Below are 17,108 nucleotides of genomic sequence, written 5' to 3' on the forward strand. Positions count from 1 at the left end.
GGAACACAAACTTGCAGTACCAGCCTTAAAGGCTAACCGCGTCACGGAATCCGTAGCAATAAAACTTTAGCTATGATTTAAAAGAAAACTATTTCATAAAAACATCAAACTGAGTGTAGACAGTACACTGTTCTGTTGCGCGCACTGATGATGTATGTAGCCTCAAACAAAGCTCATGAAATTCGTAGCACAGCTAATCTTAGATAATATTAATATTCAGTGTTAGACATTTCTGACTCACTTTTACAGCACCATCGATGATACAGCAGTAGGAATACAAGGATATAACATCTATAAAAAAGACAGGAATGTCTACGGGGGAGGTGTTGATGTACAGTTGAAGTCGGAAGTTTACATACACCTTAGCCAAATACATTTAAACTCAGTTTTTCACTATTCCTGACATTGAATCCTAGTAAAAATGCCCTGTCTTAGGTCAGTTAGGATCACCACTTTATTTTAAGAATGTGAAATGTCAGAATAATAGTAGAGAGCATGATTTATTTAAGCTTTTATTGCGTTCATCACATTCCCAGTGGGTCAGAAGTTTACATACACTCAATTAGTATTTGGGAGCATTGCCTTTAAATTGTTTAACTTGAGTCAAACATTTTGGGTAGCCTTCCACAAGCTTCCACAATAAGTTGGGTGAATTTTGGTCCATTCCTCCTGACAGAGCTGGTGTCATTGAGTCAGGTTTGTAGGCCTCCTTGCTCACACACACTTTTTCAGTTCTGCCCACAAATTTTCTATAGGATTGAGGTCAGGGCTTTGATGGCCACTCCAATAACTTGACTTGTCCTTAAGCCATTTTTCCACAACTTTGGAAGTATGCTTGGGGTCACTGTCCATTTGGAAGACCCATTTGCGACCAAGCTTTAACTTTCTGACTGATGTCTTGAGATGTTGCTTCAATATATCCACATCATTTGTCATCCTCATGATGCCATCTATTTTGTGAAGTGCACCAGTCCCTCCTGCAGCATGATGCTGCCAATCCCCATGCTTCATGGTTGGGATGGTGTTCTTCGGCTTGCAAGCCTCCCCCTTTTTCCTCCAAACATAACGATGGTCATTATAGCCAAACAGTTATATTTTTGTTTCATCAGACCAGAGGACATTTCTCCAAAAAGTATGATCTTTGTCCCCATGCGCAGTTGCAAACTGTAGTCTGGCTTTTTTATGGCGGTTTTGGACCAGTGGCTTCTTCCTTGCTGAGCGGCTTTTCAGGTTATGTCGATATAGGACTCGTTTTACTGTGGATATAGATACTTTTGTACCTGTTTCCTCCAGCATCTTCACAAGGTCCTTTGCTGTTGTTCTGGGATTGATTTGCAGTTTTCGCACCAAAGTACGTTCATCTCTAGGAGACAGAATGCGTCTCCTTCCTGAGTGGTATGACGGCTGCGTGGTCCCATGGTGTTTATACTTGTGTATAGAGGTCGACCGATTAATCGGAATGGCCGATTTGATTAGGGCCGATTTCCACGTTTTCATAACAATCGGCATTTTTGGACACCGATTATGGCCGATTACATTTACTCCACGAGGAGACTGCGTGGCAGGCTGACTACCTGTTACGCGAGTGCAGCAAGGAGCCAAGGTAAGTTGCTGGCTAGCATTAAACTTATCTTATAAAAACAATCAATTTTAACATAATCACTAGTTAACTACACATGTTTGATGATATTACTAGTTTATCTAGCTTGTCATGCGTTGCATATAATCGATGCGGTGCCTGTTCATTTATCATCGAATCACAGCCTACTTTGCCAACGGGTGATGATTTAACAAGCACATTCGCGAAAAAAAGCACTGTCGTGGCACCAATGTGTACCTAACCATAAACATCAATGCCTTTCTTAAAATCAATACACAAGTATATATTTTTAAACCTGCATATTTAGTTAATATTGCCTGCTAGCATGCATTTCTTTTAACTAGGGAAATTGTGTCACTTCTCTTGCATTCTGTGCAAGCAGAGTCAGGGTATATGCAGCAGTTTGGGCTGCCTAGCTCATTGCGAACTGTGTGAAGACCATTTCTTCCTAACAAAGACCGTAATTAATTTGCCAGAATTGTACATAATTATGACATAACAATGAAGGTTGTGTAATGCAACAGCAATATTTAGACTTAGGGATGCCACCCGTTAGATAAAATACGTAACGGTTCCGTATTTCACTGAAAGAATAAACATTTTGTTTTCGAAATAATAGTTTCCGGATTTGACCATATTAAGTCATTAAGTCCATATTGAGTCTATGATTTGATATTTGATAGAGCAGTCTGACTGAGCGGTGGTAGGCAGCAGCTGGCTCGTAAGCATTCATTCAAACAGCACTTTCCTGCATTTGCCAGCAGCTCTTCACTGTGCTTCAAGCATTGCGCTGTTTATGACTTCAAGCCTATCAACTCCCGAGATTAGGCTGGCAATAATCGGTATCGCCTTTTTTCGGTCCTCCAATAATCGGTAGTGGCGTTGAAAAATCATAATCGGTCGATCTCTACTTGCGTACTATTGTTTGTACAGATGAACGTGGTACCTTCAGGCGTTTGGAAATTGCTCCCAAGGATGAACCAGACTTGTGGAGGTCTACAATTTTTTTATGAGGTCTTGGCTGATTTTCTTTTGGTTTTCCCATGATGTCAAGCAAAGAGGCACTGAGTTTGAAGGTAGGCCTTGAAATACATCCACAGGTATACTTTCAATTAACTCCAATGATGTCAATTAGCTTATCAGAAGCTTCTAAAGCCATGACATCATTTTCTGGAATTTTCAAAGCTGTTTAAAGGCACAGTCAACTTAGTGTATGTACACTTCTGGCCCACTGGAATTGTGAATTATAAGTGAAATAATCTGTCTGTAAACAATTGTTGGAAAAATGACTTGTGTCATGCACAAAGTAGTTGTCCTAACCGACTTGCCAAAACTATAGTTTGTTAACAAGAAATTTGTGGAGTGGTTGAAAAACGAGTTTTAATGACTCCAAACTAAGTGTATGTAAACTTCCAACTTCAACTGTATATATTCAGAGCCACATTCCTGTAAAGCTTAAAGAGGATCTCATGACAAATTAAGTAGAAATGCTGTGGTTGCAGGTTCACCTACCTCATCTGAAGCCTCTTCTTTTAGGGTGCTGCTATAGGCCACCAAGTGCTCAAGAGGAACTGTGACTAATACCTGTAACATGACCCAGGTTATCACTCAACCAATTTAGAGTGTATTTTAATAGAGTTGTATCTGTTATATCCACTTGTATTGATCATATCTTCACCAATGCTACAGAGCTTTGCTCCAAAGTGAGTGTAGTGCACAAGTTCAAACACCACAGGGAACCGTTTCTGAGGAACAGGGGCATTCAGTGCCTCCAGGAGAGGGTGATGGACTCTTACAAACACTCGACCCACTCCTGTGCCCTCAGACCCAGCTCCACTGGGACACTCCTCACCTGTGTCTAGTGGGACACCAGGAGTACTGTGCAGATCACAGCGTAGTCACAAGGCTCCTGTCACAGCGTTGTAATAAGTCTCCTGACAGACTGACGCTATAGTTGAGACTAGGAGACTCATGGTGTTAATTTTTGAAAAGCAGACATAGTTGAAAGAAAAAGGTCTTATCTTTGTTTGTTTACAGTTGCAGTAACACTAGCACAAGTTGTAAAGTATTGTAAAGAAAACGAAACACTTGTTGTTGACTTGTATACTTAATGTATTTTCCTCGCAGTGGGATTGAAATTAAGGGGAGAGCAGTGTTATCGTGTGGACACTATATAAATAATTCCTACTTAATAGGTGGTGTACTTAACTGAAATATAGTAGTATTACTATTCATGGGAGCGTGGTTATTATGGACATTGGTGTTTACCCTGCTGTGATGTCATCACCCAGAGTTGGCACAGCATTAACAGGACGGTACCTAATGTTGAGTTGGGTATATCGCTCTCCCGTTTTTTTACAGTTTGTACCCCTTTATTTGTAGTTTGCAAGTAAAGGCAATGAACATCGAAACACCTGTGGATAATCCTTGTAAGTTTCCACAAGTACTATCCGGTAATACGGTCAGGTGCAGCAAAGGAAGACCAAGCAAAGCTGCAGCTGGCGCAAAACAAAGCAGCACGCCTTGCCCTTAACTGCACACACAGAACTAACATCAACAACATGCATGATAGTCGTTCATGGTTGTTGAGAAATTGACTACTAATATTCTAGTCTTTTTAAGAAACATTTGTGAGTTCAAAATGCCTAACCACTTCTATAATGTATTTGCATACACTTCAAACAGATTTACTTGCATTTGGAAAGCATTTGTTACATTACAGCCGTATTCTAAAATGTATTAAATCGTTTTTTCCCCCTCATCAATCTACACACAATACCCCATAATGACAAAGCAAAAGCAAATGTTTGCTAATTTATAAAAAAAATAATAATAATGAAATATCACATTTACATAAGTATTCAGATCCTTTACTCAGTACTTTGTTAAAGCACCTTTGACAGAGATTACAGCCTCAAATCTTCTTGGGTATGACACGACAAGCTTAGCACACCTGTATTTGGGGAGTTTCTCCCATTCTTCTCATCAGATCCTCTCAAGCTCTGTCAGGTTGGATGTTCAGTGTTGCTGCACAGCTATTTTCAGGTCTCTCCAGAGATGTTCGATCGTGTTTAAGTCCAGGCTCTGGCTGGGCCACTCAAGAACATTCAGAGACTTGTCCCGAAGCCACTCCTGCGTTGTCTTAGCTATGTGCTTAGGGTCGTTGTCCTGTTGGAAGGTGAACCTTCGCTCCAGTCTGAGGTCCTGAGTTCTCTGGAGCAGGTTTTCATCAATGATCTCTCTGTACTTTGCTCCGTTCATCTTTGCCTTGACCCTGACTAGTTTCCCAGTCCCTGCCGCTGAAAAACATCCCCACAGCATGATTCTGCCACCACCATGCTTCACAGTAGGGATGATGCCATGTTTCCTCCAGACGTGATGCTTGGAATTCAGGCCAAAGAGCTCAATCTTGGTTTCATCAGACCAGAGAATCTTGTAGGTGTCTTTTGGTAACTCCAAGTGGGCTGTCATGTGCCTTTTGACTGAGGAGTGGCTTCCGTCTGGCCACTCTACCATAAAGGCCTAATTGGTTGAGTGCTGCAGAGATAGTCGTCCTTATGGAAGGTTCTCCCATCTCCACAAAGGAACTCTGGAGCTCTGACAGAGTGACAACAGAATGACAACTGCGACCTGGCCAAGATAAAGCAAAGGAGTGCGACAAAAACAACAACACAGAGTTACACATGGGATAAACAAACGTACAGGCAATAACACAATAGAAAAATCTGTATACAGTGTGTGCAAATGAAGTAAGGAGGTAAGGCAATAAATAGGCCATAGTGGCGAAGTAATAACAATTCAGCAATTAACACTGGAGTGATAGATGTGCACATGGGGATGTGCACTTAGAAATACTGGTGTTCAAAAGCGCAGAAAAAAACTAAAACAGCTAAAACAATATGGGATGAGGTAGGTAGTTGGTTGGATGGGCTATTTACAGAGATGGGCTATGTACAGCTGCAGCGGTTGGTAAGCTGCTCTGACAGCTGATGCTTAAAGTTAGTGAGGGAGATATGTCTCCAACTTCAGTGATTTTTGCAATTCGTTCCAGTCATTGGCAGCAGAGAACTGGAAGGAAAGTCGGCCAAATGAGGTGTTGGCTTTGGGGATGACCAGTGAAATATACCTGCTGGAGCGTGCGCTACGGGTGGGTGTTGCCATGGTGACCAGTGAGCTGAGATAAGGCGGAGCTTTACCTAGCAAAGACTTAATTCATTAATTCAACTAGGCCTATGGTTTATTATGTGTCTATGAGAGTCACATGTTTAGATCTTTGGACACTGTGTTAACCTCCAAACGAGCTTCAACACCATACAACACTCCTTCCGTGACCTCCAACTGCTCTTAAATGCTAGTTAAACAAAATGCATGATTGCTGTCCGCACCCGCCCGACTAGCATCACTACCCTGGATGGTTCTGACCTAGAATATGTGGACAACTACAAATACCTAGGTGTCTGGCTAGACTGTTAACTCTCCTTCCAGACTCATATTAAACATCTCCAATACAAAATCAAATCTAGAAATGGCTTTCTATTTCGCAACAAAGCCTCCTTCACTCACGCCGCCAAACTTAACCTAGTAAAACTGACTATCCTACCAATCCTCGACTTCGGCGATGTCATCTACAAAATAGCTTCCAATACTCTACTCAGCAAACTGGATGCAGTCTATCACAGTGCCATCCGTTTCGTTACCAAAGCCCCTTATACCACCCACCACTGCGACCTGTATGCTCTAGTCGGCTGGCCCTCGCTAAATATTCATCGCCAGACTCACTGGCTCCGGGTCATCTATAAATCTATGCTAGGTAAAGCTCCGCCTTATCTCAGCTCACTGGTCACGATAACAACACCCACCCGTAGCACTCGCTCCAGCAGGTATATCTCACTGGTCATCCCCAAAGCCAACACCTCCTTTGGCCGCCTTTCCTTCCAGTTCTCTGATGCCAGTGACTGGAACGAATTGCAAAAATCGCTGAAGCTGGAGACTTATATTTCCCTCACTAACTTTAAACATCAGCTATCTGAGCAGCTAACCGATCGCTGCAGCTGTACATAGTCCATCTGTAAATAGCCCACCCAATCTACCTACCTCATCCCCATATTGTTTTTATTTACTTTTCTGCTCTTTTGCACACCTGTATCTCTACTTGTACATCATCATCTGCTCATCTATCACTCCAGTGTTAATCTGCTAAATTGTAATTACTTCGCTACTATGGCCTATTTATTGCCTACCTCCTCAAGCCATTTGCACACACTGTATATAGACTTTCTTTTATTCTATTGTGTTATTGACTGTACGCTTCTTTATTCCATGTGTAACTCTGTGTTGTTCTTTGTGTCGCACTGCTTTGCTTTATCTTGGCTAGGTTAAATAAAGGTGAAATATTTTTTTTATTAAAAAAATATTCTTAACCACAGAGAGTCAGTAGGAAGCTCAGGTCATGGTCTTTCTTGGCTGATTGCTAATTCACAAAGTGCCTTTGCTTCATTCTATTCATTTAACCTGAAGTGCCTCGCAGTTTCAAGTGGACTTTCAGTCTGCTTTGTATTAGGGGTTAGCAGTTAATTGATCCAAATGGATTAATTGAAATATGCCTTATCTGTTTCTCTTTCCAGGCTAATGCAGGAAGTAACTGCAGCCCTAAGGAATCACAGAATACTGTTCCACATCTTCTCTCCTTCTCCGGGAGCATGCCATCTGAACCTTGTGTCAGGTAAATCTGTAAGCTGGTGAATCCGTGCACACACACACACACACACACACACACACACACACACACACACACACACACACACACACACACACACACACACACACACACACACACACACACAAGTGAATCACACACACAGCCCTACTAATGTTTCCAGCATTTTGTAATCGGGTGTGACTCATTTTGCTCTTAGAGTTTGCAATGCAATCTGCAGTGTTAGCTCACCACATATACTGCAGTTAACTAACCTCCAACCAACCTTGGTTTGGCATTGCTGATCTGAGCTTTGGTGGGGCAGCATGTTGGGCAGGTGTGTTCGCAGTCAACCCCTCCCCTCCACACACACGCCTGTCATATTATAATCCTGACTCTGCCTCTCAGCCTGTGGCGACCTGTCCCTCATTCATGGGGTATTACTCTGTCAGGGCCACACACACTGCAGGTAGAGGGACAGGCTGTTCCTCAGGGCCTTGTCCAGCCCGGACAGAGAGTTAGGGAGGAGCAGCCCGGTGACAATGTTGAACTACAGCTGCTGGGCCTTGGAGGTGGCCAGCAGGGGGCTCCAGTGCTTTACCACGAAACACACACACACACACACACACACCAGACTTGTGTTCACATACTATCTTAAGGTGACAGACCAAACTGCAGAAAAAAGGACTGACAGCAAGTTAATAATAAACAGACTAGACTAATAAATAATAAACAGCTGGACTAATAAACAAACAAATATGAAATGGATAGATAGACAGCTAGGAGAACAAGAGACACAGACCAGGAGATGCGGCAGGTAGCCTAGCGGTTAAGAGTGTTGGGCCGGTAATGAAAAGTTGCTGGTTTGAATCCCTGACTTGAATAGGTGAAAAATCTGTCCATGTTACCTTGAGCAAGGCACATAACCCTAATTGCTCCTGTAAGTCGCTCTGGATAAGAGCGTCTGCTAAATGACTAAAATGAGATGAGCCGAGAGACAAGAGAGACCGAGATTTTCCCCCAGCCTTAACTGATGTCTCTCCCTTTCCCTATCTCCCCCACTCCCAGTGGGCAGGAGCTGGTAACAGACCAGAGGCTATGCCAGTCCAAGTCTCACCAGGACTCCGTCCTCTCCGCCCTCAATCAGCAGAGGAAGGATGGCCTACTCTGTGATGTCACCTTGGTCGCCGGCGATCAGAAGTTCCACGCCCATAAAGCGGTGCTGGCGGCGTGCAGCGATTACTTCCGGGTGAGTTTGGACCTGGGGAGGACACTACACTCTTAGAAAAAAATAGTTATTCAGGTGTCCTCATGGGAGAACCCTTTGAAGAACCCTTTAGCTGCTAGGTAGAACCCGTTTGGGTTCCTTGTAGAACCCTTTCCACAGAGGGTTCTACATGGAACCCAAAAGAGTTCTACTTGGAATCAAAAAGTGTTCTACCTAGAACTAAAAAGGGTTCTTCTATGGGTACAGCCCCAAAAAACTTTTGGAACCCTTTTTTTCTAAGAGTGTAGTTTGAAGATGTATTGTCACGTGCACGAGTACAGTGAAATGCCTTTCTTGCAAGCTCTTTCCCAACAATGCAATAATCAATATCACTATTACTAATAAAGTAAAGTAGAACAAAAACACACGAGAAATAGAAATAATAAGAACAGGAGAAAGTAAGTAAGCTATATACAGGGTCAGTTCCAGGGTCAGTGCCAATACCATACAATGTGCAGGGATACTGAAGTGGTTAGGAGTAGATGTGTATAGGGTGTAAGGTGACTAGACATCAGAATATATATGATTTTATTTCTTTATTTTTATTTCACTTTTATTTAACCAGGTAGGCCAGTTGAGAACAAGTTCTCATTTACAACTGCGACCTGGCCAAGATAAAGCAAAGCAGTGCGACAAAAACAACGACACAGAGTTACACATAAACAAACGCACAGTCAATAACACAAAAGAAAATAAAAATAGAAAGATCTATCTACAGTGTGTGCAAATGTAGAAGAGTAGGGAGGTAGGCAATAAATAGGCCATAGAGGTGAAAATAATTACAATTTAGCATTAATACTGGAGTGATATATGTGCAGATGATGATGTGCAAGTAGAGATACTGGGGTGCAAAAGAGCAAGAGGGTAGGAAATAATATGGGGATGAGGAAGTCGGGTGTGCTATTTACAGATTGGCTGTGTACAGGTACAGTGATCGGTAAGCTGCTCTGACAGCTGATGCTTAAAGTTAGAGAGGGAGATATAAGACCATGTGCAGTTGCATCAGAGATTTTTGCAATTCGTTCCAGTCATTGGCAGCAGAGAACTGGAAGGAAAGGCGGCCAAAGGATGTGTTGGCTTTGGGGATGACCAGTGCAATATACCTGTTGGAGCGTGTGCTATGGGTGGGTGTTGCTATGGTGACCAGTGAGCTGAGATAAGGCGGGGCTTTACCTAGCAAATACTTATAGATGACCTGGAGCCAGTGGGTTTGGCGACGGATATGTTGTGAGGGCCAGCCAACGAGAGCATAGAGGTCGCAGTGGTGGGTAGTATGGGGCTTTGGCTCTGCCACCCACGTGCTTCACGGTTCGGATGGTGTTCTTCGGCTTGCAAGCCTCCCCCTTTTTCCTCCAAACATAACGATGGTCATTATGGCGAAGCAGTTCTATTTTTGTTTCATCAGACCAGAGGACATTTCTCCAAAAAGTACGATCTTTGTCCCCATGTGCAGTTGCAAACCGTAGTCTGGCTTTTTTATGGCGGTTTTGGAGCAGTGGCTTCTGCCTTGCTGAGCGGCCTTTCAGGTTATGTCGATATAAGGACTCGTTTGACTGTGGATATAGATACTTTTGTACCTGTTTCCTCCAGCATCTTAACAAGGTCCTTTGCTGTTGTTCTGGGATTGATTTGCACTTTCAGGCGTTTGGAAATTGCTCCCAAGGATGAACCAAACTAGTGGAGGTCTACAATTTTATTTCTTGAGGTCTTGGCTGATTTCTTTAGATTTTTCCATGATGTCAAGTAAAGAGGCACTGAGTTTGAAGGTAGGCCTTGAAGTACATCCACAGGTCCACCTCCAATTGACTCAAATTATGTCAATTAGCCTATCAGAAGCTTCTAAAGCCATGACATCATTTTCTGGAATTTTCCAAGCTGTTTAAAGGCACAGTCAACATAGTGTATGTGAACTTCTGACCCACTGGAATTGTGATACAGTGAATTATAAGTGAAATAATCTGTCTGTAAACAGTTGTTGGAAAAAATACATGTGTCATGCACAAAGTAGATGTTCTAACCGACATGCCAAAACTATAGTTTGTTAACAAGAAATGTGTGGAGTGGTTGAAAAACAAGTTTTAATGACTCCAACCTAAGTGTATGTAAGCTTCCGACTTCAACTGTAGGTATTCCTCTTATCTAGGTGGGTGAGGGCAGTGTGGAGTGCAGTTGAGATTGCATACCGACCAACAGATCCAAAGACGCTAATTTGAGTGTGTTAGGGGTGTCTGCGATGATGGCGTTGAAGTGTGCCATAACCAGCCTTTCAAAGTACTTAAATCAAATTATATTGGTCACATACGTCTTTAGCAGATGTTATTGCGGGTGGTGATTGTGATACTGGGTGGTAGTCTTTGTGGCAGTTAGCCTAAAAGTTTTTGGGAACAGGAATAATGGTGGTCTGCTTGAGATGTGGGGATTACAAACTGGGACAAGGAGAGGTTGAAAATGACCGTAAATATGCCTGCCAGCTGTTCTGCGCATGCTCTGAGAACACGTCCTGGAATACTGTCCGGCCTGCGGCCTTGCTAGTGTTGACCTGATTAAAAAACTCACGTCGGCCTCGGAGAGCGAGATCACCCAGTCCTTTGGGTCGACGGGAGCCGTCATGCACGGCTTGGTGTTTTTGTCGAAGCATGTATAAAATGCATTGAGTTCGTCTGGTAAAGATGCATTGTTGGGCAGATTTTGGCTGGTTCTTCCTTTGTAATCCGTAATGAACTGTAACCCCTGCCACATGCGGCGGGCATCTGAGCCTGTGTAATAGGATTCCACCTTGTTTTTATTTTGGCCTTTTGCCTGTTTGATGGTTCTGTGGAGGTCGTAGCAGGATTTCTTGTCATCAGCCGTAGTCTCTGGGTTGGCTGCGATAGACCTGTGTGTGGTAGCACTGTCCTTTTAGTTTAGCTGCAACCTTGGTGTTAATCCAGGGCTTTTGATTGGGGAAGCAGCTAACCTTCACTGTGGGGACAACATCGGTGATGCATTTCCTAATAAAGCCGGTCGCAGAGGTGGTTAGCTTGTCGATGCTATCAGCGGAGTCCTGGTACAGTCAGCGCTAGCAAGCAGTCCAGTAGCATAGCCTCCGATTCTAGAGGACCATTTATCTACAGAGCACGTCACGGGTACTTCCTGTTTGAGCTTCTGCTTGTAGACAGGAGTATAGAGTCATGATCTGATTGCCGAACAGGGGATGAGGGAGGGCCTTGTATGCTTGCCTGTGAGTAGAGTAACAGTGATCTAGGACTATCACCCCTAGTGGTGAAGGAGACGTGTTGATGGAAGTTGGGTATTAGGCGTCTTAATGATGCAGAATTAAAATCACCGGCAACCAAAAAAGCTGCCTCCAGGTTGATGGTTTCCTGCTTGTTTATGGGGCGGCGGGTAGCCTAGTGGTTAGAGCGTTGGGCCAGTAACTAAAAGGTTGCTGGATTGAATCCCCGAGCTGATAAGGTAAAACTCTGTCGTTCTGCCCCTGAACAAAGCAGTTAACCCACTGTTCCCCGGTAGGCCGTCATTGTAAATAAGAATTTGTTTTTAACTGACTTGCCTAGTTAAATAAAGGTTACATTTAAAAAAAATGTATAGCCTTGTATAGTTTTAAGTGCCAGCTTGTCGTTTTTCTTGTCCTGAGGTGGAATATATACAGCAGTCATGATAACAGCTGAAAACTCTCTCATGAGATAGAAGGATTGACATTTGACCATCAGGTATTCCAAGACGGGTGAACAATGGGTCAAGACTACCACTGGGCTAGAGTCAGCACACCATTTGCTGTTGATGAAGACTCATACCCCTCCCCATCTAGGATTGCTCTGAATCCAATGTCCGGTTCGCTTGGTGAATGGAGAATCCATCAAGTTGGAGAGCCATGGGGGGGTATCTTTTCCAAAAGCCATGTTTCAGAAAAGCAGAGAATATTGCAGTTATGAGAGTCCTGTTGATATCAAATTCACGCTTGGATGTCATCCATCTTATTATCAAGTGTCTGGCCAATAAAATGGGGGAAAGAGGTGGCCGGTTATCCCTTCACCTTAATCTTGCCAGGACTCCCCCTCTCCTGCAATCTTTGCCTGCGTTTCGTCTTGGTTAGCCCAGGGCAGATGAGTGGGAATTGAGGTTTACGAGATAAACGCCAAAAGAAGCAAAGTTGGGTCAGAGCTCGAAAGACGGCCGCCTTACAGTATGACGCCATCTTCTGTGCCATTATGTAATGTCAGTGTAATGTGCACATCTGCCTTCGGAGGACATGGAACATATACAGTACAGTCCGCATGCACAGTATATCAACACAGTATATCTGCACATACACTATATATACAAAAGTATGTGGACCCCCCTTCAAATGAGTGGATTCGGCTATTTCAGCCACCCCCGTTGCCGACAGGTCTAAAATCGAGCACGCAGCCATGCAATCTCCATAGACAGACATTTGCAATAGAATGGCCTTACTGAAGAGCTCAGTGACTTTCAACTTGGCACCGTCATAGGACCACCTATCCAACAAGTCAGTTTGTCAAATGTCTGCCCTGCTTGAGCCTTCCCGGTCAACTGTAAGGGCTGTTATTGTGAAATGGAAATGTCTAGGCACAACAGCTGCTCAGCCGCGAAGTGGTAGGCCACCCAAGCTCGCAGAACGGAACCCGCCGAGTGCTGACCACCAAGGTGTCCACATACTTTTGGTCATGTAGTGTATATTAGTCAGTAATCAAGCAAACCAGCTTCATGAGGTAGTCACTAAGGTAGTCAGCCAATCAGTTGTGTTGTGACAAGGCAAGTGTGGTATACAGAAGATAGCCCTATTTGGTAAAAGACCAAGTCCATATTATGACAAGAATAGCTCAAATAAGCAAATAGAAATGACAGTCAGTCAATGAAATGACAAGGTCAGTCAACACGGAAAATTCCAAGAACTGAAGTTTCTTCAAGTGCAGTTGTAACAACCATCTTGCGCTATGATGAAACTGGCTCTCATGAGGACCACCACATGAAAGGAAGACCCAGAGTTACCTTTGCTGCAGAGGATAAGTTCATTAGAGTTAACTACACCTCACATTGCAGACCAAATAAATGCTTCACGGAGTTCAATTAACAGACACATCTCAACATCAACTGTTCAGAGGAGACTGTGTGAATCAGGCTTTCATGGTCAAATTGCTGCAAAGAAACCACGACTAAAGGGAACCAATAACAAGAAGAGACTTGCTTTGGCCAAGAAACATGAGCAATAGACATTAGACCGGTGACTACTTTGAAGAATATAAAATATAATTTGATTTGTTTAAAACTTTTTTGGTTACTACATGATTCCATATGTGTTATTTGATAGTTTTGAATTCTTCACTATTATTCTGCAATGTTAAAACAAAGAAACCCTTGAATAAGTAGGTGTGTCCAAACTTTTGACTCGTACTGTATTTTTTTTCAATGGTCTGAGAAGAACAACAATGCATTGGCCGGGCAATTCAAGCAAAGCCAATATGCAGTGATAATGTTTTGGGCCTATAGCCTACTGCACAAACCTCATGACTAGATAACTGTTTTTAATAGATTAATGTTAAATCACATTTGCCGTTTCACTTACAGGAGCAATTAGGGTTAAGTGCCTTGCTCAAGGGAACATGGACAGATTTTTCATCTATTCAAGTTAGGGATTCAAACCAGCGACTTTTCGTTATCGGTCCAACACTCTTAACCGCTAGGCTACCTGCCGCATCTCCTGGTCTGTGTCTCTTGTTCTCCTAGCTGTCTATCTGTCCAAGTGAAAATCTCAATTCCATATGTGAAAATCTTAGGCTGACCGCATTTAGTTGTTTGGTCAATAGGCTGTTGGTCGACCGAGATTTATTTAGTCTAGCAGTCACTTTTTTTTTTCATGATGCACCTGTCTGATTCGCGCATGTCTCAGTGGACTACTCCATTGGAGGCCACAGGGATGGCACAGTCCATCACTCTAAGACGTGTGTGGTTATATTATAAATGGTGCAACACTAATAAATCGAATATTATTTTAGAACATGCGCTTTCTCCCGTGTTGGATATGGTCGCTGTCCGCGGTTCTGAAACATAATATTCAGTGCTCCATAGAATTGGCACTATTCCCTATGTTGCTATGTGCATAATAGCAGAAGTGCAGAAACAGCCCTTGCCTCAAGCCCTATTCGTATGGGATTTGTTTTACTGGGGGTGGTCGGGTAATGTAATTATGTGCACATTATGTGCACAAGCGCAAAACACCACATCTGTCTTTTTTTTTGCGTCAACAATAACTGATTCGATAAATTGAACGAAGTGCATAGCCTATATATGAAGGGCCTACATGTATCAACTTTCACAGTGAATGCTATGTTTTGTGCGTATGAATTGAATAATGCATCAGTAAAAAATATAGCGCCTATTTAATATCGTAATGATTATGCTGTTAATAGATCGCAAAGCAGCATACAACCGACTTAAACGTTTGGAAATGATAAGTTCACTTTTGCATCCATAGCCTTAAAACGCACCTCAAGTGCAAGTGCGCTGTTTAGCTCACATCTGAAGGCTGGGGGGCATTTAGGACGTCTACTGGGGATCGCTAAAATATCCTAAGGATTATCACACTTCTTCAATTCAAATATTTAGGCGATACCATAACAAAGATGGTTTAGAAACTTGGGAACCAGGCTCGATTGATCAGTGTAGCCCTGTTGTCGCCTGGACTTGTCGAAATATCATCATATAGTAGCCTTGTGTAACCACCATCGAGCTGTAGACCTAAGAGTGCGTCCTAGACTAAATACCCTAACTTACTTACGCCTATATTTCAATATATAGGCTACTGTATTAATCAATCAGTCATTGATTTGTTCATGCCATCACACAGTATACGAGACATTCATGCTTTGAAATGCAATCAAGCATTTTAGTTTTAAAATTAATAACAAAGGAAGCTTTGAATAGTTAGCCTAAACAATAAATACATCGCAATTCACGAATGCATGCAACTGTTTTTAGTCTGATGTATTAAAGCCGCACATATGCTCAGCATGCTCAACATGCCCTGCTCACACCTGCTGTAATGGTCTGAGCCTAAACCACATGAAAACAACACTAGACAATATGGAACACAAAGCTTTTACTATCACATCCTGGAATACACAAGGTCTGAGGTCATCTGCTGTTGGCCTAAAGAGCAGGAGCCCAGACTTCATCAAATAAATTGGAAATACAGACATTGTCATCCTACAAGAAACATGGTATTTTACATCTGGCTAGATATTAATAAGGAATGATCTCAACAGAGAAAAATTTCCTCGTGCTACCTAAACTCAGCAAAAAAGAAACGTCCTCTCCCTGTCAACTGTGTTTATTTTCAGCAAACTTAACATGTGTAAATATTTGTATGAATATAACAAGATTCAACAGCTGAGACATAAACTGAACAAGTTCCACAAACATGTGGAATAATGTGTCCCTGAACAAAGGTGGTGGTGGTGGGGGGGGGGGGGGTCAAAAAGTAAGTCAGTATCTGGTGTGGCCACCAGCTGCATTAAGCACTGCAGTGCATCTTCTCCTCATGGACTGCACCAGATTTGCCAGTTCTTGCTGTGAGATGTTACCCCACTCTTCCACCAAGGCACCTGCAAGTTCCCGGACATTTCTGGGGGTGAATAGCCCTAGCCCTCACCCTCCGATCCAACAGGTCCCAGACGTGCTCAATGGGATTGAGATCCGAGCTCTTCGCAGGCCATGGCAGAACATTGACATTCCTGTCTTGCAGGAAATCATGCACAGAACGAGCAGTATGGCTGGTGGCATTGTCATGCTGGAGGGTCATGTCAGGATGAGCCTGCAGAAAGGGTACCACATGAGGGAGGAGGATGTCTTCCCTGTAACGCACAGCATTGAGATTACCTGCAAAGACAACAAGCTCAGTCCGATAATGCTGTGACACACCGCCACAGACCATGACAGACCCTCCACCTCCAAATCGATCCCGCTCCAGAGTACAGGCAGCGGTATAACGCTCATTCCTTCGACGATAAATCCGAATCTGACCATCACCCCTGGTGAGACAAACCTGCGACTCGTCAGTGAAGAGCACTTTTTGCCATTCCTGTCTGGTCCAGCGACGGTGGGTTTGTGCCCATAGGCGACGTTGTTGCCGGTGATGTCTGGTGAGGACCTGCCTTTCAACAGGCCTACAAGCCCTCAGTCCAGCCTCTCTCAGCCTATTGCGGACAGTCTGAGCACTGATGGAGGGATTGTATGTTCCTGGTGTAACTTGGGCAGTTGTTGTTGCCATCCTGTACCTTCCCGCAGGTGTGATGTTCGGATGTACCGATCCTGTGCAGGTGTTGTTACACATGGTCTGCCACTGTGAGGACGATCAGCTGTCCGTCCTGTCTCCCTGTAGCGCTGTCTTAGGCATCTCACAGTACGGACATTGCAATTCATTGCCCTGGCCACATGCGTCCTTGCAGCATGCCTAAGGCACGTTCACGCAGATGAGCAGGGACCCTGGGCATCTTTCTTTTGGTGTTTTTCAGAGTCAGTAGAAAGGC

At 43.4% G+C, this 17,108-nt stretch overlaps 1 protein-coding gene across 1 annotated transcript in view; it reads left to right on the top strand.

Moving 5' to 3' along the window:
* LOC106605029 (kelch-like protein 32) overlaps positions 1 to 17,108 on the top strand; it is a 43,550-nt gene that overhangs the window by 5,973 nt on the left and 20,469 nt on the right. The window contains exons 2-3 of the mRNA XM_014200255.2: positions 7,225 to 7,322; positions 8,364 to 8,544. Coding sequence (XP_014055730.2) covers positions 7,300 to 7,322; positions 8,364 to 8,544 — 204 coding nt within the window. The 5' untranslated portion in view covers positions 7,225 to 7,299. The remainder of the gene's footprint in view (positions 1 to 7,224; positions 7,323 to 8,363; positions 8,545 to 17,108) is intronic.

The sequence above is a fragment of the Salmo salar genome, chromosome ssa05, assembly GCF_905237065.1.
Source record: "Salmo salar chromosome ssa05, Ssal_v3.1, whole genome shotgun sequence".
Taxonomy (NCBI): Eukaryota; Metazoa; Chordata; class Actinopteri; order Salmoniformes; family Salmonidae; genus Salmo; species Salmo salar.